Source organism: Podarcis gaigeae (assembly GCF_964106915.1).
Source record: "Podarcis gaigeae genome assembly, chromosome: 1".
Classification (NCBI taxonomy): Eukaryota; Metazoa; Chordata; class Lepidosauria; order Squamata; family Lacertidae; genus Podarcis; species Podarcis gaigeae.
The window spans coordinates 34,040,016-34,063,424 of NC_139678.1; the positions used below are offsets into that span (position 1 = coordinate 34,040,016).

At 42.0% G+C, this 23,409-nt stretch overlaps 1 protein-coding gene across 4 annotated transcripts in view; it reads left to right on the plus strand.

Annotated features, from left to right (window-relative positions):
- Positions 1-23,409, plus strand: part of PPP2R3C (protein phosphatase 2 regulatory subunit B''gamma) — a 26,062-nt gene continuing 2,653 nt past the window's right edge. Inside the window, exons 1-11 of one of the 4 annotated variants that reach the window (XM_083741408.1) lie at positions 1-128; positions 5,064-5,191; positions 12,304-12,408; positions 12,509-12,621; positions 14,182-14,279; positions 14,387-14,457; positions 17,606-17,738; positions 18,612-18,667; positions 18,757-18,832; positions 20,799-20,935; positions 22,028-22,165. In XM_083741408.1, the coding sequence (XP_083597534.1) occupies positions 80-128; positions 5,064-5,191; positions 12,304-12,408; positions 12,509-12,621; positions 14,182-14,279; positions 14,387-14,457; positions 17,606-17,738; positions 18,612-18,667; positions 18,757-18,832; positions 20,799-20,935; positions 22,028-22,165 (1,104 nt within the window). In that variant the 5' untranslated portion in view covers positions 1-79. Of the gene's footprint in view, positions 129-442; positions 576-5,063; positions 5,192-7,715; positions 8,503-9,264; positions 10,144-12,303; positions 12,409-12,508; positions 12,622-14,181; positions 14,280-14,386; positions 14,458-17,605; positions 17,739-18,611; positions 18,668-18,756; positions 18,833-20,798; positions 20,936-22,027; positions 22,166-23,409 lie in introns of those variants that run through there. The other 3 variants (XM_083741409.1, XM_083741406.1, XM_083741407.1) reach the window with 3 other exon arrangements.

Genomic DNA, 23,409 nt, shown 5'->3' on the forward strand with positions numbered 1-23,409 from the left:
CCCGGATGTTGGTCTGTTGTCGGCGGCGGTTGTCGGGAGAGCGGTTGATGGGTCGTCTGGGACGGGAGTATCGCGGGACATGGACTGGAAGCAGGCGCTGAAGAGCCGCTTGGCCGCCAGCAATGACCGTGAGTGCGCGCGCAGGGATTTATAGCGGTGAGGCGGGAGGAGGAGGACAAGGACAACTGTCAGCGCCTTCCTTCTTCCCTCACGGACGGGCGGCGGAATGGCCAACTGACCGTTGGAGGCCGGTTGCTGGCCTTTGGCGCTTCCGCCACCGGGCCGCCGTGCCTTCCGCGCAGCCCTTTCAGGGAAGTCTTTTAGGAGTTTCCAGTCCCCACCCTGAAAGGATTCTCTCCCCTCGTTAGCGGTGCCCCTGAGTGAACAGAAATAGCTACGTTCTCTGCCTTTGGCGGTTTTCTGACTCTCTTATTTCACCTTATTACTACTCTCCTTATACATTTTTTCCCCTGCCGTACCTCTGTCGTAACCCATTCAAGGAGGTCAGGACACCTTCCATGGGTTTCTCTCATTCTTCACAGCAAGCTTCTTCTTGAGGTGTGAAGTTGAGATAGGTAATTACTTTCCCCGTTTCATCGGGAGAGCTTCACAAGTGATTTGAAATCAGGTGTCTCTTGTCCAAGTCCAGCACAATGCCAATTACACCACATTGGACCCCATCTGTATTAACTAACTTTACCTGAAAATGGAAGACAGCATCTTGCTTCATAGTCATTGTAGACCTGGGTGTATTTTTTTTGGGGGGGGGACTACAATTCCCATCATCCCTGACCACTGCTTCTGCTAGCTAAGGATGGTGGGAGTTGTAGTCCAAGAACAGCTGGCTACATGAGCATAGCTAAGAATACTTACCGTAACTAACTCACCAGTTGTGTTGGTTTTGCCCCCCTCAAAACAAATGTCCTGTCCCCCCCCCAACAAATCCTCTCTCCCCCCCCCACAAAAATCCTGGCTATGCGCTTGGCTGGATACCCAAGTTTAGGAAACACTGTTGTAGACCAAGCAGTTTTTTGTTTCTATTAGTATGCTACACTGTCATTGGGTTTGCGTTTACAATTCATAATTCCAGTTAAAATTCCTGTTCAGTCCACAGGCATGTGTGGAGGAAACAAGCCTACTCTTCGCATGATGACTTTTAACGCGTAGAATAAATTTTCACAGTTACTATTCGGCCATAATGATTTTCTGTTGCAGTTCGAATTTTTTTGCTTTAACGTCTTCTTGTTTTGGACCCAGTATTACATATTGGGAATTAAGATTGTGACAGGACGTCATTGACGGGGGCTTGACTCCGTCTTCAAATCCAACATGGTTCTAGAGTGGCTCTTAGATAGCTGCTACTGTATTATGTCAAAACAAAATAAAAAACTTCTTTCCAGCAGTACCTTAGAGACCAACTAAGTTTGTTATTGGTATGAGCTTTCGTGTGGATTCTGATGCACACGAAATCTCAAACCAATAACAAACTTAGTTGGTCTCTAAGGTGCTACTGGAAGGAAGTTTTTTATTTTGTTTTAACTACGGCAGACCAACACGGCTACCTACCTGTAACTGTATTATGTGACATTGATAAATAACTGCAGTTACCTATGACACCCATACAGTCATCACTTTCCCTCCAATGATGAGGAATTATAATGTGACATTATAGGCCAGAAGTGGCAAGCCTTCAGGCCACATCTGACATACAAAGCTTTCTGTGGTCCACCAGCCCTCTGCCAAAATCAGGCAACAAAAATGTGTGCCTTTTCCTCCTGTCTATTGCTTTCCTTTCAAAGGCATCTCTTCTTGTTCTGATGTGGTGCCATTGCTAAAATGTCTTAACACTGAGGAAACAAGATGGGGAGGAATCCCCAGCCTTGCTCCTCTGTTGATCGGCTGAAGGGTGGGGTGTATGTCTGAATGTGTTTGCCCACCTGATGGGTGAGGTGTATGTCTGAATGTGTTTGCCCACCTCACTGAGGATGTGGTCTCTATGTGCAGTGAGTGTGTGCATACAAACATTGTCTGAGGCAGTATGCTGGGAATCACAAGTGGGAGAGTACTATTGCCTCTTGTTCTGCTTGTAGGCTTCCTATAGACTTCTGATTGGCCACTGTGAGAAGAGGATGAGATAGGTATTTTGACAGATCCAGCATGACTATTCTTGCATTCTTAGTGAGTGTGCATTTTGCAATGCCCATCACTGTCACGTAGCTCTCAGAAGGTCAGTCAACCCTTTGGGCAGCCCTCTGGCCAAGTAATGTTCTAAACCACAGAGCCTAGGGCTTGCCGATTGGAAGGTCGGCAGTTCGAATCCCTGCGACAGGGTGAGCTCCCATTGTTTGGTCCCAAATCCTGCCCACCTAGCAGTTCAAAAGCACGTCAAGTGCAAGTAGATAAATAGGGAAGGTAAACAGCGTTTCCGTGCGCTGCTCTGGTTTGCCAGAAGCGGCTTAGTCATGCTGGCCACATGACCCGGAAGCTGTCTGTAGACAAACACCGGCTCCCTAGAGAGCGAGATGAGCACGCAACCCCAGAGTCATCTGCAACTGGACCTAAAGGTCAGGGGTACCTTTATCTTTACCCCTGTTACAAGCATTTGTATTGTCTTTACCAAAAGTAGTTGCTTACGCCATTTCATTGTCTTGGGCCCTATGTTTAGACTAGCTTACCAGGCTGTGTGGGACGCAGGTGGCGCTGTGGGTTAAAGCCTCAGCGCCTAGGACTTGCCGATCGAAAGGTCGGCGGTTCGAATCCCTGCGGCGGGGTGCGCTCCCGCTGCTCGGTCCCAGCGCCTGCCAACCTAGCAGTTCGAAAGCACCTCCGGGTGCAAGTAGATAAATAGGGACCGCTTACCAGCGGGAAGGTAAACGGCGTTTCCGTGTGCGGCTCTGGCTTGCCAGAGAAGCAATGTCACGCTGGCCACGTGACCCGGAAGTGTCTCCGGACAGCGCTGGCCCCTGGCCTCTTAAGTGAGATGGGTGCACAACCCCAGAGTCTGTCAAGACTGGCCCGTACGGGCAGGGGTACCTTTACCTTTACCTTTACCAGGCTGTGTGAGATATACAGTACTCTTTGAATCAGAACGGAAAGCCTTTCAGAGGATTGTTTGGGTGAAGCAGATTAATAACTTTTTTGAGAACTTTAGAATTCCAGGTCCCCAGGGAAAGTATTTTCCTAGTCCATCTCAATCTGGTAGATCCAGTGAATGGTACCCATAGCTGATATTTTCTTCCATGTAATGGCTTTGATTACATGACCATTAGGGATTGTCACACTTGAGTGCTTTCCTATTCTATATTTACTTATTTATGTTAGATGATTTATTGTATCATATATTGTAAAAAAAAATTGAACTGATCTACAACAAAATGTATTTTTGCTGTTTCCTAAAATGGATGATAGAATCATAAAATTTAGAGTTGACAGAATGGGTCATGTAGGCCCCTGCAATGCATGGTACATGAGGCTAGGATTTTCCTTTTATTTCTGAAAAGTTTTGCCTCGCCTTTGAGGCCACCAAGGCAGATCCCCAGTTAAAACACAAATAAAATGAAAAAGAGGGAGGAGATAAAAACAGACACAACAGTGACAGGGGAAGAGCATTGAGTCAATTAAAAAACTACAGTGCCACATGAGGAGATTAAAGAACTCCAAACACATTAAAAGCATACCCACTCAAAAGTCAGAAGAGAAAGGACCAGCCAAACCTCTTTCAGGAGGGAATTTCATAATCTGCTGCAGCTGCAAAGCCCTACTCTTGTGTCCCCTCCAACTGCACCTCCAAGGGTGGCAGAATACAGAACCAAGCAACCTCAAAAGTTGATCACCATTTGCAAGCAGGGCACCAGGCACATTTGTGAGCACCTCAAAAAGTGGGTGCCATTTTTTGTGCCTGGCTGACACTCAAGGTTTACTGAAATGTATGTGCTTTGAAGCCTCAAAGTATATGTTAAGGATAGACAAAATGTTAAGGAGTTTAACAATAAAGAGTAGAGTATTTTGAAAACTGAAGTACAATACCAGTATTTTTATTGTAAACACCAAATTAAACATGTATTAACAATTTCTTCTAAAAATGTGGTATTAAAAGTGTGTCATTTATGTGAATTGTGTATTAGTTCATGCTTATCAAAATAATAAATAAAAAGTGTTGCCGACCCCCCTGCCCCCTGGTGACTAGACATTCTGTTTTGGCGCCCACAACCCAGGTTCCAGAAGCCATTTGGCTCCTAGCTTTTCTCTCCCAGTTTCTAACACTGATTCATTGTGCTATCTCAGCTCCCTTTTAAGAGGCTAGAAAAGGCCTTCAGTGTTCCTCTCCCTATGGGGCTGTAAGGATTGCATTTCTCTATGTTAAATGGCTAAGAGAGGTTGCTACTAAAATGCATAAAATATTATGCAAGATTGACACTGGAATTCTAAAATTGACGAGGGACTGAACTACATGTGGACACAATTTATGGAAAAACCCATTTATAAATTGCTCTGAGAGGGGGAAAATAGCTCTGAGAGGAGATTCTTAACTTCCCCTTCCACTGGCTAAACCACTCACCACGACATGTTTTTTTCTACCTGTAGAGTTACAAATATATGTGTGTCTCAAAGCATCCATCAGACTTCTGTTACAAGTAAATAGAAATAATATGTTGTTCTGCCCTAAAACCTGCAACCCTTCTCAATCTGTTAGCACAGCTGTTGTGATGTAGTAGAACATTCTAACAGCTCTGGGAAAGAGCTCAACAATAGCTTTTTAATAATTACTAAAGCTTATATGGACAAAGTGAAAAGTCACTCTGGGAGGCAAAGCTTTCATGGGAACTGTTGTATGCTCTTAGCAGGAAGGGATTTTGCAGCCAACGTTGCTTTGGAGACTGAGAGAATATTGGGCAGAGAAGCCAGAGTGTTTGCTTGTGTGTGTGTTTCAAACAGGTATGTGAGATTTGACAAATCATTTGGCTGCAAGTCTGGCATAATTATACAAAAGCAGAAATAAATATTTTGCATATGGAAGTACATTTTGCTATGAAATGTAATGCATCCCATATTACATTAACTAGCTAAAAGGAGTGATCAAGAGCTGAAGGATGAAGAGATGGAGCTGTTTACAAAATACTACCTGGAATGGAAAGGAGGGAGGAAAAATGCCAGTACATCCTATATGAGCATACCACGATTTTATTATAGGGTAAGTATGGTTTTCAGTGCTCATTTGCTCTCCAGTTTAAAAGGGGGAAAGTGTTAACCTTTGTTCTGTGGAATCAATTTACTAGTTTCGTATTACCAAAGGGAATTAAGCACACACATTAATTGGTTCCTTTCACTACAAAGTCCATTGACATAAATAGCCTAGATAATCAAGGAGAGGAATCCTACTCTATTTTGTTTTGCACAAAAGTGTTGTTTAAAACAGATTTCCATAACTAAGATTTTCTGTGGTTGACTCATAGATTCTACTCCAAATAATTAATTCTTACACACACACAACACACACACACTTCTTCCATCTGAGTAATCTCAGAGCAGTTTGCAAAAAAAATAAAAAATCAGTAAGGTAGAATAATATTAAAACATGAAACCACTGTAAAATTCTATCTGCTGTAGCCAGCAATGTGTCCTATTCAAAGGTGGAAATTAGTAACCATCAAATGCCTAGGTAAGCTTATAGGTCTCAAGCAGGTATCAAAAGCTCATCAGAGTCAGTGCCTGCCTTATTTCAAAAGGGATCAAGTTCCATAGAGCAGGCACCATTACAGAAACGGAACCCCCTCTGTTTGCTGCATATCATGGCTTAACTAACAGCAGTACCACCAGTAGAGCTCCCACCCCACCCCCAGTGGTATGGGCAAACAAGCAGGTATACATGGCAGCCAATGTTCTTTTAGCTTTCCAGACCCATTCTGAATAATACTGCATTCTTAGTAGACAGAGATAATGCATTACAGTTTTTGTCTATGTATACCGTGTCTGGATGGGGGGTGGGATACGAATCCTCTACTACTTGCCCAAGTGAATTCGCTGATGAGTGCAGCTGCTTCTTACAGGTTTGTGGTGTAAAGAGGGCCTGTTAAAAGTTTCACCAGTAAGCTTTAACCATTTTGCATTATGTGTTCAACAGGGTGGATTGATTAAAATACGTGATTTAAAGTGGCCTTTTAAATCAGTGTGATTTAAATAAGCAATAAAAGGCCACTTTAAATCATTAATTTAAATCACGTTTCCCACCAATACTACTTCAAATATTTCCAGAATAAATGTGCAATTATGACCACTGAATCATGTTAACATTCAACCAAATAGAATATTATTTACACTGCTGTGTCATTCTTATAATCAGACCTTTTGTCACTGTATATGTTTTGCATGTTATTTTTTTCTTACTGAAAGAGGGAACATAGAATCATACAATTGTAGGAAGGGATCTCAAGGGATCTAGTCCAACTCCCTGCAGTGCAGGAATCTCAACCAACGCATCCATGACACATGACCATCCAACATCTGCATAAAAATGTCCAATGGTGGTGAGTCCACCACAGGTTTCCAATTTTCCCTTAGAAGGTCTTTCTTACAAACAATACTCATGAGAGTTTGTGAAGTTAACACTACAATTCTATGCATATCTGCTGAGAAGGAAGTCTGATTGAGTTTCTCTGGTGCTCACTCTCAGGGAAATACTGTAGGTATAAGAGAAACTTAGTATTTACAGTTGTTGTTTTATTATTATTATTATTATTATTATTATCATCATCATCATCATCATCATCATCATCATCATCATCATCATCTTCTTTCTCTTTATACCCCAGCTTTTTCCCTGATGGGACTCAAGGAAGCTTCTAGATAAAATTAAGAACCATTGAAAACGGAAAAAACAATCATTAAAAGCAATTAAACATTGATAGAATTAAAGCTATACACATATATAAAATGGGATTCAAGGTGGCTTCCAGGTAAAATTAAGAACCATTAAAAACAGAAAAAAACAATCATTAGAAGCAATTAAACATTGATATAATAAACATTGATATAATTTCACATATATAAAATCTGTTAAAACCATGCCAGTAATTACAATAAAAACAGCAAGGCACCAGCCCTTTCATTAAAAGCAGTCAGTTCCCAAAAGCCTATTGGAACAAGCAAGTCTTCACTTGTTGGCGGAAGGACAACGGGGAGGGAGCACAAGTGTATTTCAAAGTTTGCAATGTTGCTCTGTTGTGCAAATGTCTGCACCTCGTTTTCTTCAATTGAATGCTGTTGAACATCTATTCAGACAGATTGGTACGCTGGAAGCATCTGTCCTGAGTGGCAGGGTCTTGTCTCATGTTACATTTTTGGACAGTTTATCCTGTGGTTTCTTGTCTCATGCTTCTTGGTACATCAGGTGTGGGGAAAGAAGCCTACCTTGGTGTAGGGGGAAACCCTGTTCTTGTATTTGAGGAAGACTGAGAGATTTGTTACCCCAAATTCTTGGGTTTTGTAAAACCCTGTCCAAAACATTCATGTGCTAACCATTCTCTTGGGGATTCTGCCCTCTGTTCATTGCATCTAGCATGGCAAGTACTTGGGAGAGTCCTCTTCTCCTCTGCTGTCCCTTCTTTTGGAAGTGACTTTGCAGCACAGAGCTATTTGAGACCTGCAGACACAGACAAACAGTGCAGATCTCTGCCCTGGACTCAGTCTGCAGAGACCACTTTGCCTTTTTTCTCCAGGAACCATTCCCAACTGTTATGGAGGGAGAACTGCAAGGCAAATCCAAATCATCTGGTCGGGCCCCTCGTGGCCCCACCTGGACAGATGAGGAGACCAGAGTCCTATTGGGTCACTGGAATACCTTGCTGATCCAGCGCCGGGTTCAGAACATGCCCACCAACAGTGATTTGTATGCTGTCCTAGCCAAGAAGATGGCTGAGGAGGGATTCCTACGCACGCGAATCCAGTGCAACAACCGGATCCGAGATCTTCGCAAAGCATATCGCAAGGCAAAGGATGCTATGGGCAAGGCAGGGGCCACGCCAGTTCGCTGTCGCTTCTTCAGGGAGCTGGATGAGATCTGTGGAGGAGAAACAGAAACTGGCCCCTCTTCTGTGAGTCAGGCTATGAGACTCCAGCCCTCCACCACCACAGTTCAACCAGGGCCTTCCTGGCAACCTATACCAGAAACTTCCTGGAAGGTGGAAGAGGACTCTGAGATGGAAGCAACCTTTGAAGGACTCAGTGATGCCACACAGCCCCTCCAGGAGGTGCTGAAGATTAAGGTGGAATCTGAACTTGAAGAGGTTGCTTCCTTTCAGCTGCCCCTGCAGCCTGTTTCTTCATCTTCCTCCAGCACAGTGGCAACTGCATCTGCCTTGGAGGAAGAACTACCATCCGCTTTCCAAGAACCAGACACCCTAATGCCTGCCAGGTCAGCTTCTGCTCAGGCTCCACAGCTATTGCCAACCAGTTGCAATTCAGAACAGAGGTTAAAAGCAGGAGTCCAGGACAAAGTACTCATAGGTGAGTCTTTTTAATCATTTGTCCACATTTCTCTCTGAAGGAATACCCACTGCTGTAATTAAGCTTCTATTTCTCTTTGCTTCAGGCTTTTAATCTAACAATGTATGGAAAGAGAGGAGGGTTCATCATGTTACTATATTTGGTGATGGCTAGAGTTGTCTTTGAAATTCCTCCTCAGCTCTTCCACGTAGTTAATTTCACTTCCATAGTAAAGTGTCCTCAAATTGGTCATGTCCTTAACCTAATTTCTGCTGACAGGCCCAAGGTTTTACTGGATGAAGCTTCTGCTTCTCTTTCTAAAGGAATCCTTTATTATGGATTGAAGAAGGCGGTTACAAAATTCACCTGCACACTGGAAATTTGTTTCAACTGTCACAAACTATTTTGGCTTGCAAACATGAAATCATAGTGGGATATTCTATTGCCATCAATCAACTTATTGTTGTTGTTACCAGAGAAGGGGTCCCAATTACAAAGACTGGCTAAACATATTACCAATGACATTACCACTAAAAGCATTCCTTTTTCTGACCTCTTATTTGCTAACCATAAATATAAATTATCTTGCTAACATACCCAGTTGGAGGTAGCGACGTGATAGCAGAAAGTTCCATCTCCTTGAACTCCTTCCCTCCTAATTTCTGTTTTGTTTACAATAACTGTGTTCATGTACTCTTACTCCTTATTAATGCTTCTTCATTTCTTGGAGGTAAATTAATCATTTGTGTGTGTGTGTGTGTTTTCTTTCCCCAAAAAAAACAGGGAGACCAACAGGTGACCCAGAGGCAGCACTCAGGCAACCAGTGCCAGCCATGGACAGGGTGGCACAGATGAGAGCTAGAAGACGCCGGGCCAGGGAGGACACCATAGACCGCCTGCTGGAGGAGATAAGAGCTGGAAGGGAGGCCATGGACACAACCTTCCGACTCTTCCTTGAACAGCAGCGCTCATTTCAGAACAGCCTCATCCGGGAGATGCGACTGGCAAGGCGAGAACAGCGTCAGGCTGCTGAAGCTGAGCTCCGGGCTCGCCAGGAAGAGTGGCAACAGCAGAGGACTCAACGGATCCTGGACACAAACAGAACTGATGCCGAGATAGTTCGATTCCGCCAAGAGCTCAATCTCCTTAGACACAATTTTATAGATTTCTTTTCAGCAGCAAGATCTTTCCCTGCAGAAACCTCTCCTGTGCCTGCCCAGGGGGAGAGTCCTGGCCCTTCTCGATCACACCAGGAAGGCTACACACCCAGAGCAACTGAAGTGCAAGCATCTCTTCCAGACCCATGGGTGCTCGGTGTGCCTTCAAGGGGGAGGAGAGGGAGACCAAGGAGACGTGGTGGTGCTACCAGGAAGCAGGTCCACAGAGAGTAATCACCATGTGATTGAGCTAGTGCTTTTGATGGTCTGCTCATGGAACTGGTGCTATTCAACATTCTGTCTACCTCTTTTATTTCTGCACTGACTGTCAACCTCTTTGGTTTCTTCAACTTTTTAAAATGTACTTGAATACACTCAGTGTTACAGCTTGCATTGCTTTTTGTCTTTATGTAGCAATGGTCATTTTTATTGTATGCTTTCCAGTGATTCTGTAATTTTCTTCTTTACCTTCCGTTTCTGCAATAAATTCTTTATTCACAGTAAATTTTGTCATATACTTTAATGTCAGGTGACAGTGCACATAAATCTGATAGGTGGGCCTTACAAATGTGAGTAGAGGTTTGAATCTGGTTTGCAGTTAGGCTCAGATTATTGATGGGAAGGGGTGAATGTGCACATTCAGCTACACACAAGGCATTCTACAATTCATTTAAATTTGCCCCATTATTTGAACTGTGCAATAGCAAATACATAGTATTCTTGATCAAAAATCTTCATAAATATGATCAGCTTTTTATTACTACATAAAAGCTGGTATAATTGACTAAAATCCTAAATCCAAAGATCCTTGAGGTTAGATTACTGCAATGCATTATACGTGGGGCTCTGAAGACAGTTTGGAAACCTCAGCTAGTACAGAATTCAGTGGTCGGGTTGCTCACCGGGGCCAGAAGGGCTGAGCATATAAAACCAATTCTGACCTGACTGCACTGACTGCCAATAAGTTTCCAGGTCCAATGTAAAATGCTGCTTTTGACCTATAAAGCCTTAAATGGTTCAGGACTGCAATACCTCAAGGACTGCTGCTCACCATATGAACCAACCCAGATGCTGCAAACTTAATCTTAGATTAAGTTTTTTTGTGGACCCCTGCATGAGAAGTCTCAAGAATGACCTCCTGTTTGTGGAATGCTGTTCCCAGGGGAACTCACCTGGTACCATTTGTATATCTTTAGGCAGCAGGCAAAAACTTTCCTCTATAACCAGGCCTTTGCTCTTTAATTATCCTTGGCCCCCTCTGCCTCGGTATGCTGGAGCAACTCAGCCGGAGGGAGGTCCATCTCCTACTGTATAATGGGTACACAAGGTGGGATAAATTTTTTTAACATAAAGTGACTTCCATACTGTATTTTCAAAGGTGCAGGGGTGACAGGCTTCTGAACAGTGGTTGCCCTGCCCTTGTCAAATCAGATGGACTAACTGGGGCTCCTTAGAATAATCTCCCCTGATCTGATGACCTCCCGTTGTAGTTGGACTATAATGTCTATCAGCCCCAGCCAGCATGGACCAGTGATCTGACTCTGAATAAGGCTGTTTCTTACAATCTTATGTGGCAGAACTGTGCCTTCTCTTACAGAGGTTTCTTCAGAGGATGGTGGAATGGGAAGGAGACACACACCTGACCTTCTGGCAAGAGAAGAACCTCTTTTCATTGTTGCCTCTTAGCCACTGCCTGCTACAAGCTGTATTGGTTATGGAGTGGAGATGGGCTAGCTCAGCAAATCAGATTTACCCTGTCCATTTTGGCACATCTGCTTTTCAAAGGAAGAGAAAACAAACCGACAAATAAAGTGACTTCATGCAATAATTCCTGTAGCACGGATGTAATCAGTTTTGAGCTATACATTGTAGTTTTGTGTTTTCAAAAGGATGTGAAAAGGACTGATTCTATTTTGCAGGCTTGCTTCATTTTGTTGTGGTGGGACCTTGCATATTGTTGTCAAGCTTTAATAATCAAAGATTTTTAACTTGTACAATCATGTGTTTATATAAAAGCTATATTAGGCACATATTAGACTTGGGAGTTTGAATTCACTGTTGCTATGCCATCATGCAGACAATTTAAAAATAGTTGGGACAGCTGACATACACATCAATCTACTGTTTTTCTTTGCCCCCTTTGCATATTGAAGAAAAGTTGACTAATTTCTGTTGTGGCCACGAGCCATGTTTGCATGCAATTTTTACTGTAATTGCCCAGCCTGGGTTCTGGTCAGTAGAGTTGTAAGGTAAAGGTAAAGGTACCCCTGCCCGTACGGGCCAGTCTTGACAGACTCTGGGGTTGTGCGCCCATCTCACTTAAGAGGCCAGGGGCCAGCGCTGTCCGGAGACACTTCCGGGTCACATGGCCAGCGTGACAAAGCTGCATCTGGCGAGCCAGAGCTGCACACGGAAACGCCGTTTACCTTCCCGCTGGTAAGCGGTCCCTATTTATCTACTTGCACCCGGAGGTGCTTTCGAACTGCTAGGTTGGCAGGCGCTGGGACCGAGCAGCGGGAGCGCACCCCGCCGCAGGGATTCGAACCGCCGACCTTTCAATCGGCAAGTCCTAGGCGCTGAGGCTTTAACCCACAGCGCCACCTGCGTCCTCAGTAGAGTTGTACCACAATACAAATAACATTCATTCATTTCTTTCTTTCTTTAGCTGCCAGCAGAAGATGAAATTTTATTACAGAAACTAAGAGAAGAATCCAGAGCAGTCTTTTTGCAGAGAAAAAGCAGAGAACTACTAGATAATGAAGAACTGCAAGTAAGGAAAAAAAATGTGTTTCTTAATTTCAGGTAAACAATTCTTGATCATTTTGTCTTGCAATAGTTCCCTAACTTTTTGCCTCCATCCCCTTTTTAAGAATTTGTGGTTTCTGCTGGACAAACATCAGACATCACCCATGATGGGAGATGAAGCAATGATCAACTATGAAAGCTTCCTGAAAGTTGGTGAGAAAGCTGGATCCAAGTGCAAGTAAGGCACCTATATTTTCAGGACTTACGCTAGTCTGCCCTTAGCTTAAGAGTTCTGGATTGTCTTGGTCAACATTCAAATTGCAGGTTGTTATGACTTAATTTTTATTTCTCCCTATGTGTGCTTCTTTAAATTTGTAGGCAGCTCTTTAGAAGAGCTGTTAGAACACACGGGAACTTAGGAAGCTGCCTTATACCAGGCTCATTGATCCATCTAGCTAAGTATTTTCTACACTGACTGGCAGCGGCTCTCCAGGATTTCAGAGAGGGTTCTCTCCTCATGGCCTTCTGACCAATTCAGCTATGGGGAGCAGTGATAAGAGCCGGGGGTGGCAGTGGCTGATGATTAGTGAGCCTGATAGTAGAACTCTGTGGACTGGACCAGTGCAACAGTACTGCTGATACTGGTGGCAGTGGGCAAATAGTACCTCAGGAATGAGTTAAGCCCTTCTACATCCCTGATTGCTCATATTCTTCCTCACGGTAAAATTCACGTAGTTCTGTAAGGATATATTGTTGGCTGTCAGAAGGAAGTTCTGATAAAAACATCATTTGAGCAGCTGTAAAGTGGTTGGAGGGGAAGTACCATTATAGGTAGCAAAATAAGGAGGGTTTTTTTTGCTGTGACCTTGTATGCAGTAGGGCAGCAGAGTGCTTTTATGTGTTTGGCAGAAGCATCCTGATAGTGAGTATAGGACAGCAATCCTTGGCATGCTCATGGCTTCTTACCAGAACTGAGGTGAAAGCTCAAGCTGGTCAAATAGCAAGCAGATGGTGTGAGAGAGGTATTGAAGAGGATACATTTTGCCAAGACTTAATGCTTGCAGAGCTTATTATAATATTTCTTCAGGATACAGCACCTTATGAGGGGCTCTAACAATGTGGACATTCAGTCCACAACCTCAAACCCAATTTGACGGTGGTTTTCAATACTTCCCAGTGCAGCAGTGGTAGCTGCAAACCCAGCCACATGGAAAGCCATACCTGTGGAATAGCTTCGTGCATGGTTAAGTAGATTTTTCACCACACTGTTGTTGTTTTTACCCATAGTTGTTTGCATGGTGAACATTTCTGGATCTGCCTTCTGTTTCTAGGTGTAAATCAGGCCTAATCAGGTGTGAATCAGGTGGCGGGGGGGGATGCTGCTGAGCTTGGTCACTGCAAGTTCATGTACTGTAATTCATGTACTGGAACTTACGTCAGATTAGCATTTGGCTCTGAGACATTGCTTAGGCTTTTGGTTAATTATTACTATTTGGATCAGAAACAAAAAGCAGTAATGAATTGCACCAACTAGGTTTTTCCCAGTACTGCTGTTCAGTGTAGGTGGAATCTGTGGGCTTCTTAAGTGGGTTGGTTTCCTGTTTGTGTCCCATGCTTCCATGATATACCCATGGTATATCATGGTACTCTCCCTTCCAAAGACCCACACCCACACATACATCAGAGTCCCACAACATAATTATCAGGAAAATGTGTAAATTATGAAACTGACTGAACCTATGGAAGACTTACAGTGGCTCTGCAGAGCTTCAAAATTGTTGTTTTTTATATTGCACAGGCAGTTCTTCACAGCTAAAGTCTTTGCTAAGTTACTTCACAACGATCCCTATGGAAGGATATCTATCATGCAGTTTTTCAATTATGTGATGAGGAAAGGTGGGTCTTTTTCTGTTTTGAACGTATTGTCATATTTTGTTTCACTTTGGCCTTGGCTTTCTTTGCCTCAAAACAGATTCTGTCATGTATCTGTATCTGTTTTACAGTGTGGCTATACCAAACGAGAATAGGTCTCAGTTTATATGACGTGGCTGGACAAGGTTACCTCAGGGAATCGGTAAGTGATGCATGTTCAACATGTCGCCTGCATAAACTGAAGTGTTTTTTTTTTTTTTTTTAATAAAATTTTTATTAGGGTTTTTTACAGAATGGAGTACAAAGACAATACACAACCTTACTTTTATCTCAACAGAGTTTCATAACTTCTTTGGACTTCCTCACATCTCCCACTGCCATTTTCATCATCATAAATTTTTTCCAAGCAATTTATCATCTAGTTTGCAAATTTTATAACCGCTTATTTAAATATAGTCCTCTGAAAATTTGTTTCTCTTAGTCTCGCTTTACATCCCATTCCAATCCGATTTTGTGATGGCCAATTATTTATGATCAAACATCCTACTTAACTTTCCACCAAATCGCAATATTTTTGTAAATAAGTCTTAAATTTCCTCCAATCTTCTTCAACCCTCTCTTCTCCCAGGTCTCGAATTCTGCCAGTCATCTCTGCCAGTTGCATATAGTCCATCAGCTGCATCTGCCATTCTTCCAGCGTGGGTAGATCTTGAGTTTTCCACTTCTTAGCGATAAGTATCCTTGCTGCTGCTGTTGCGTACAAAAAGAATGTTCGATCCTTCTTTGGCACCATCTGGCCGACAATGCCCAAGAGGAAGGCCTCTGGTTTCTTAAGGAAGGTATACTTAAATACCTTTTTCAGCTCATTATATATCATTTCCCAGAAGGCCTTCACCCTGGGACAAGTCCACCAGAGGTGAAAGAATGTTCCTTCCTTTTCCTTACATTTCCAACATTTATTGTCTGGCACATGGCATATTTTGGCAAGTTTAACTGGGGTCATGTACCACCTATATATCATTTTCATTACATTTTCCTTCAGAGCATTACATGCCGTGAAGTTCATCCCCGTGGTCCACAACCTTTCCCAATCCTCAAACATAATATTATGCCCAATATCCTGTGCCCACTTTATCATGGCCGACTTAACCATTTCATCTTGTGTATTCCATTTCAACAGCAAGTTATACATTCTTGAGAGTACTTTAGTCTTAGGTTCTAACAATTCTGTTTCCAACTTCGATTTCTCCACCTGGAATCCTAACTTTTTATCATTTTTAAAAATTTCTTGGATCTGAGCGTAATGTAACCAGTCTCGCACTTTGTCTTTCATTTTTTCCAAACTCTGCAATTTCCAATTATTGCCCTCTTTCTCTATTATTTCCCAATATTTCGGCCATTTGGCCTCCATATTGGGTCTTTTTCGGGCCTTGGCCTCCAGAGGTGATAGCCATCTTGGAGTTTTATTTTCCAATAGGTCTTTGTATTTTGTCCAGACATTAAACACTGCTTTCCTGACAATATGATTCTTAAAGGCCTTATTGATCTTAACTTTATCATACCATAAGTATGCATGCCAACCAAATGCATTGTTAAAACCTTCTAAATCTAAGACATCAGTGTCTTCTAGAAGTAGCCAGTCTTTTAGCCAGCAGAAAGCTGCGGCTTCATAGTACAGCCTTAAGTCTGGCAGGGCAAAGCCCCCTCTTTCTTTCGCATCAGTTAGTATCTTGAACTTAATTCTGGGCTTTTTGCCCTGCCAGACAAATTTAGAAATATCTCTCTGCCACTTCCGGAAACACTCCGTTTTGTCTACAATCTGCAATGTTTGAAACAAAAACAACATCTTTGGCAATACATTCATCTTGATAGCAGCAATTCGGCCTAACAAAGAGAGCTTCAAATTTGTCCAGCTGTCCAAGTCTCTCTTAATTTCAGACCAACATTTATCATAGTTATCCTTAAAGAGACATAAATTTTTTGCTGTTATATTTACCCCTAGGTACTTCACCCTTTTTACCAAATTTAATTCTGTTTCTCTCTGAAACCGTTCCAACTCTGTATCTGTCAAGTTTTTTCCCAACACCTTAGTTTTCTGTTTATTTAGTTTGAAACCCGCCACCCGACCAAAGTCCTGAATCAATTGTAACACTCTTTTTGTGCTAGATTCTGGCTCTTGCAATGTCAAGACAAGGTCATCTGCAAAAGCTTTAAGTTTATATTGTTTCGCTCCGATCTGAATCCCTTGCACCAACCGGTCCCCTCTAATCAAGTTCAAGAGCACCTCCAGGACAGAAATAAACAGCAAGGGGGAAATCGGGCAGCCTTGTCGTGTCCCTTTTTCAATCTTAAACTCTTCTGTAACCACATTGTTAACTATCAGTTTTGCCTTTTGTTCTGAGTAAATCGCATCAATCCCATTTTCAAAACCCCGCCCCACTCCCATTTCTTTTAAATTCCCCTTCATAAATTTCCAAGAGATGTTATCGAAGGCCTTCTCCGCGTCTATAAAAATTAAAACTGCTTTAGTGTTAATATTTGTTTGCAAAAGTTCCAAAATGTCAATAATATTCCTTGTATTAGCAAACAAGTGTCTTCCTGGGAGAAAGCCAGTGTTTTTTTGTGTCTTGAATTGCGGGAATGTATTTGGTGTTTACATACAGTTATGTATGCAAACTAGAATGTTTCAGGTAAGCAATATTCTCCTTTAGTTGTTTCTTGGAGAGAGTGCAGTAGTCTGTTTCTGCTTAACGCAGTCTATCTGATGTTCAGTTCCAAAGAATCACAGCTCAAGGGTTATCTTAACTGCTCTGTACTAGATAGGGGAATATTATTTGACAAAGCTTTGGTAACTAACCTGCATCTTATATTGTGTTATGTTTGTGGCAGTGAAGCCTCTCAGCATGCACAAGCATCAGGAAGGAAGGGTATGTGGCATGAAGGGTGGCTAGAGAGTCGAGTTCTTCTGGAGTGTTCACTAGTGTTTGCTTGTTGCATCCTCACAAAACCTGTAGGAAGCAGCTGGAGACAAATGGTCCATTCCAGACCACTGTAAAGTACAGGATAAGCGTGAACAGCTGCAGCTCAAGTCATGGTGACACCTATACCTAGGACTGCCATATGTCTGGAATTTCCCAGACATACGGGATTCGTCAGTCGGATGTGTTGATTTTTTGGCGAATTTCTTGAAAAGTAGCTCAAAAACTTCATTAAAAAAACAGATTTTGAAAAAAAAAGAGCTCTACAACTCTGCAAAAAAAAAAAAAAGCCTTTATGCCAGATTTTCACTTTTTGAAATATAGCAAGCCTACCTATACTATAATCAGATATGTTCTTGTTTCATTTCCCAGGATTTAGAAAATTATATTCTGGAACTCATCCCCACATTACCACAGTTGGATGGTTTAGAGAAATCCTTTTACTCGTTCTATGTCTGCACCGCAGTCAGGAAATTCTTCTTCTTTTTAGATCCTCTCCGAACAGGTAAGTTTGGTAATGTACTTTGCGCCCCCCCTCTTTTTTTGGTCTTGATAATTAGATTTTAGTTCTACCTTTGTTCTACCATCATTGGCCAGGTTTGGATGTCTATCTCCTTCCATTTACTGCACCTGTTGGGCTCTGAGGGAACTGCAGACCAGGAGCAGTGAAAGCAGAGCAGGGACCAGGACCCTGGGCAGGTGGGCAGGCAACACCTGCTGCCCAGCTAGGTGTGCTGGGGCAGCTCTATAAAGCCTGCCTGCCTGCCCTGGGGGCAAGACCAGACTCTGCTTGTAGCTGCAGTTGCTTGTAGCTGCATCCGTCTCCTCCCATCTGCTGGACTTACTGAAGTTAGGTAGACATTCAGTATTTTTCACTATGTACATCTAGAGGGGAGCAGAATGATTCCCCCCCCCCCCCGCCACATATTGCAGTAAAACTGGGGCAAGTCTTGACCTAAAAGGCAGCATATGAATAATGTTTTAGCAAGGCAAAGGGAAACTGACAAAAAATACAAGAGAATACAATACATGGACAGAGTACTTTTTCTTTCTTATTAAAAGTATATATTCATCTGAAATAATACTTACTTGGTCAATTAGTAAAATTATTAAATACAATTCTCTCCGTGTTGGCTCTTCTAGACTATATGAAGTGCTAATGACGAATGTTTTATTTAAAATTATTTTAAAATAACATTTGTTTTTCTCTTATAATTTTGATTGACTAGAAGGTTTCCAAATATTAAAACTGTTTCCTCTCATTCAGTCGCCTTTGTCATGCTAAGTGGAAACTTTCTTGATGAAGCCCCTGAATATTCCAGTCATTAAGTAATAAGTGATTTTGAGGGGGTTAATTTGTTTTTGTTTTTTCTTCCAGGGAAGATAAAAATACAGGATATTTTAGCCTGCAGTTTCCTTGATGACCTATTAGAGGTAGACATTTACATTTATATTTACATTTCTTGTTGTGTTTCCTCATTATACTTGCTGAATGCTTACTCAGTATTTTCATATTCATTCAGTTACGGGATGAAGAACTTTCTAAAGAAAGTCAAGAAACCAATTGGTTTTCTGCTCCTTCTGCATTGAGGGTTTATGGTATGTACAAGAATTTGCATCATATTGTCTCATCCTCACAAAGCAGCATTTCCCACAAACATTTTTTATATTCCTTTTCCCCCCCTTTTGTTCTGGCTATAATTTTACATGGTACAAATAAAAGCCCTTTTGCTATACCAGTTTGGAATTGCAGCTAGATGTCATGACACTGGTTTGTATATGCACTTCTTCCATGAGAGCATGTCATAAGGGCAGGGATCGAGGAGGCAAGATGGCGATTGCCATGGCCACGCGGAGCTCCTGAGGACAGCCAGCATCAACTGCACTGCCTGGCTAGTCCCTGTGCTGCCAACACCGCCACGATCGGGGAAGGGAGACTAGGGGTGCCCAATGCGACAACCAGAGAGGCTGCACGGAGCGCCCCCCCCCCCAATGGCCTCAACCCTGCTAGGACCGGGAGCACCCCATTGGTGTCCCAGTGGAACTCCGAGGCCAGAGGCCTCCAAAGCGAAAAGGAGCCCCCCACTAGCCGGACACTAGCTTGCCCCCACCACCACCAAGAGAAAGAGGCCAGGGAGGCCTCGAGGAATCGTGCAGCCTAGCCCAAGCCTGACCCCAAGCCTACCACACCGGTGGCTAGCACGAAAAGAGCAGGCTGGGGCCCGGGGGGAACCGTGTGCCGGAGACCATCTCAGGAAAAAACAAATGCATCACAGGCCCTCCCCGGAAGAGGAAGAAGAAGAAGAAGTCTATTAATTTATATATATATATTTTTTTATTATTATTTTTTTGAAGAACTGTATTGGCGTCATGCAGGAGATCTGAACCATTGAAGGCCACTCCCTGGGAACCCCAAGGAGTCCCTAGTGCAGGATGACAGCGCTTTTATTGATTATTGGATTACCTGCAGTGATCTTAGTAGTTTTTATTAGCTATTTAGTATGATTAAGTATTTAGCATATATTTATTCCTGTCTCGTGTAAACCCAGGGGTGGGAAACATAAAGGCTGTGGACCATAACTAGTGCTTCATGGATGTACTGTTCTATGCTGCCACCATGTGGTAAGTTGATCATAAGCGGCACATTTGAGATTCTAGAAAAAAGCAAGATTGACTCATGGGCCTTACATATCTATTGTTCTATATGTAAATGCAAGCTACTTAAAATCTTGTTTGAATGCATCATTACAACTTTTTCATTCAGCCCTTACTTATACAGCTCTCAATCCATAGTGTTTGCTGTTAGCACACCTCAGATTTTAAAACAGGAATTCCTCTAGTTTCTAAAGACAGCATTTCTCTAGTTGTGGCATGGTGGGTTATGCTGCCCTCTTGTGCTCGTAAGCAGGAGATGCAGGTCTTTGTCCATAAACTGGCACTCCACATCTCTAGTCATTTGACCATACAACAACAGATTGACACAACTGCAGCTGCCACATAATACACCCGTTCTGCATTTGTAAGAACTTGATCATTTAGTGTGGCAGCGCCTACACTGTGGAACTCCTTGCCTGTTGAGATCAGGCAGGCACCTTCACAGTACTCATACAAGAGGGAGGCGCCAGCAGGCTTAGGGGAAACCAAAGGCTTGCAGAAGTACAGAAAACCGAAAAGAGGGTCTTAAAACAGCCTATTCAGAACGACATATGTTTAGTGGCCATATAATGTTCAGTGTTGAGGGAACGGGGGAATGGCGTGTCCTGGAAAAGGGAATGGCTGCCTGCCTGAAATCCTGAATAGAAGCACTCCATTCTGCAACGTTTTGTTGAGCTCCCACTTGTAAATATTAAGTACTGTCAGTACAAGACGACATGGCTTTATACGACCCCACTACCAACCATCTTCATTAGCTTTAAGACAAAAGCCCTGCCAATCTGCAGTAGAAATCAAGAGGTCCTCTTACTACAAGTTGTAGCATGTTTGTTCACGAATCCTTTGTTATGAAGTGGCACAAGAAATTGTTACTGCATTTCCCCCACCCCCTTCTTTTCCCCCCTCCCTGCAGGACAGTACTTAAATCTTGACAAAGACCACAATGGGATGCTTAGCAAGGAGGAGCTATCTCGATATGGAACAGGGACTCTGACCAACGTATTTTTGGACCGTGTCTTCCAAGAGTGCCTGACCTATGATGGAGAAATGGTACTTTTCTCATAGATGCGTGATAGAAGAAATATCTTGCATTTCTTGTAAAGGCAAGGTTGTGGTGTTTGGGTTTGGTTTCTTTTTTTAAAAAAAGTTGGAACTCCTCCACTTTTTGAAGCCTATAACATTATATGCATGCTAACAAAATAGAATGAAGGCAAAATTCTCATGTGAATGGCAGCTAAAAACCCACACACTGCAAATTCATAACTTAGCAGCTAGCTGAATAAGAAATCTCATTGTGATAGGGAGGACAGTGGGCTCTTATTTACCTCCTAATGCCAAAAGCAAGAACAGCAAGTAACTTATAAGTTGAAACTAACAAACAGCCTTGGAAGCACAAACATACAGCCACTAATATAGAATTCACGTTTATAAGACCTTGCCCTCCTTGTCAATCAGCAAAGTGGCCATTGTTTACCTCCCTAAGTTAAAAATACAATTAGGTTATTGTTTAGAAAGCTGCTGCTGAGTTTTGAATAAAATTGCTCATTTTGGGGGGAGATAATTCTTACAAGTACATGCAGAACTGGAATTGGGTAACTGAATTGGTGATAAAAATAGAACAACGGGAAAACATAGCTTTTGTTTCTGTACCCAATTTACAACAGGAGACCTGTGTTGTCAATAAGATATGCTGCAGCATGTTACTTCTAGTAAAATGTATAGAATTTAGGACACTAGGCCGTATGATACATTTCAACAAATGATTGACCAGCAAATTATTAACTGGCTAAATATTATTTAATTGCCTAACACATGAATTCAGCTTTAGTTGAACTAGAACAATGGTTGGCCATTAGAAGACTGTGACAGGCTGTTGTTCAAATGTTCATGGTTCATTTAGTTCAGACTAAGGGACAACCTCACGAGTAGTTCTGATAGAAATCTATGGGTATGTTGCCTATCCAATAAAAAAGCATGTATTTTCTGCACACCCTTTTTTTCTCAGCAGCCATTTTCTGAGTCATGCTGTCTTTCAATGAAAACTAACTGCTCCCCTACAAGGAAATAGCCACCAATTATGTTCTGCTTGCAAAATCAATTTAGAAAGTGGACTATAATAAACATGATTGCATCTGCTTTTAGGACTATAAGACGTACCTGGACTTTGTACTTGCATTAGAAAACAGAAAGGAACCTGCAGCTCTGCAGTATATTTTCAAGCTGCTTGATATAGAGAACAAAGGATACCTGAATGTCTTTTCCCTTAATTATTTCTTTAGGGTAAGTCCCTTTTTGTAGAGGTAGGTCATTTTTTTGTACATGTGTTGTTACAGCCTTTGTGCCTCTACCTAGAGATCAGCAGGCAATTGCTTTAAACTACCAGTGTTTGAGGTGAGGTTTTTGTCAACTTTAAAGAAATATATAAATGTTTAAAACTTCACATTAAGAAAGGGAAATAATTCAGAATGGCTTTTCAGAGCACATCTTACATAAAGAAAATACACCACTGTGATTTTAATTAAATACCAGGTTTTCCCTTTTCCGTACAACTCTTCTTTTTAAGGTAATAGTCTTTGATGACCTCTAATGGCTAACTTCTATGGGATGTTAATATATTCTGTCTACCAGTAATAATGGATAAGCTGTGGTACCTATATAATCAGAGGGCAGTTTTCATACAATAGCCTACATGTTTTAGCAGGCTCTTTCTAAACTTACATTTTCTCATTGACTGGAACCCACTCAGATGATCTTGTTATAAAAACACACCTTTATGAACTAACCATGACTATACTATTTCCAGCAAATAAGTACTTCTTAGAGGATCACTGAATCAGCAGTCTCACAGATCTGCTGATGCTAATATTAAGTCTTAGGATGTTACACCACTAGAAATACAATTTTAGCTTCCACATAATCTAGTAGAAATATTTGTTAAATTTAAATCCCATTCTCCTTTTTACGGGCGTTAAAATGGCTTTCAGGTTTAATTCTTTTTTTTTGTAGGGCATGCCCTTTTGTGAATTTTGAAGATAAAATAGTGACTCCACTGTCATCCCACACAAGTATATATTTCATTCAGATTAAAGCAATCAGAGCAATTCAGTCTTGTTTGTAAAAGCTAACCCCCTTAATATTGATCACCTCCAATTCTGTGCCTACTCAACCAAAGTATTTTGCTGCTAATGACTCAGGAGTAGGATAATTCAACTAAAGGTTTAGAGAAAGAAAATCTGGAACACTTTCAAAGCTTTTACAATAAATGCTCTGCAGGTTTAAAATACATCCAGAGCTGTGTTCTTTTAGCAGCATGAAACAGATTAATTCTTCTATAACAAACATCAATTGGCCCTTCATCTTTCAATTATTTCTTCTTCCAGTATACACTTTATAGTTAGTCTCAAAGTTTGAGGCTAAAAGCCTATTTTAACAATAGGCCTGCTGCTTGCTTCAGTTCTAATACTTTTCTTCAAAGTGGGCTAGAAGTTGGGAATTGTTGCACATAGATTGAACAGATGGTCAGC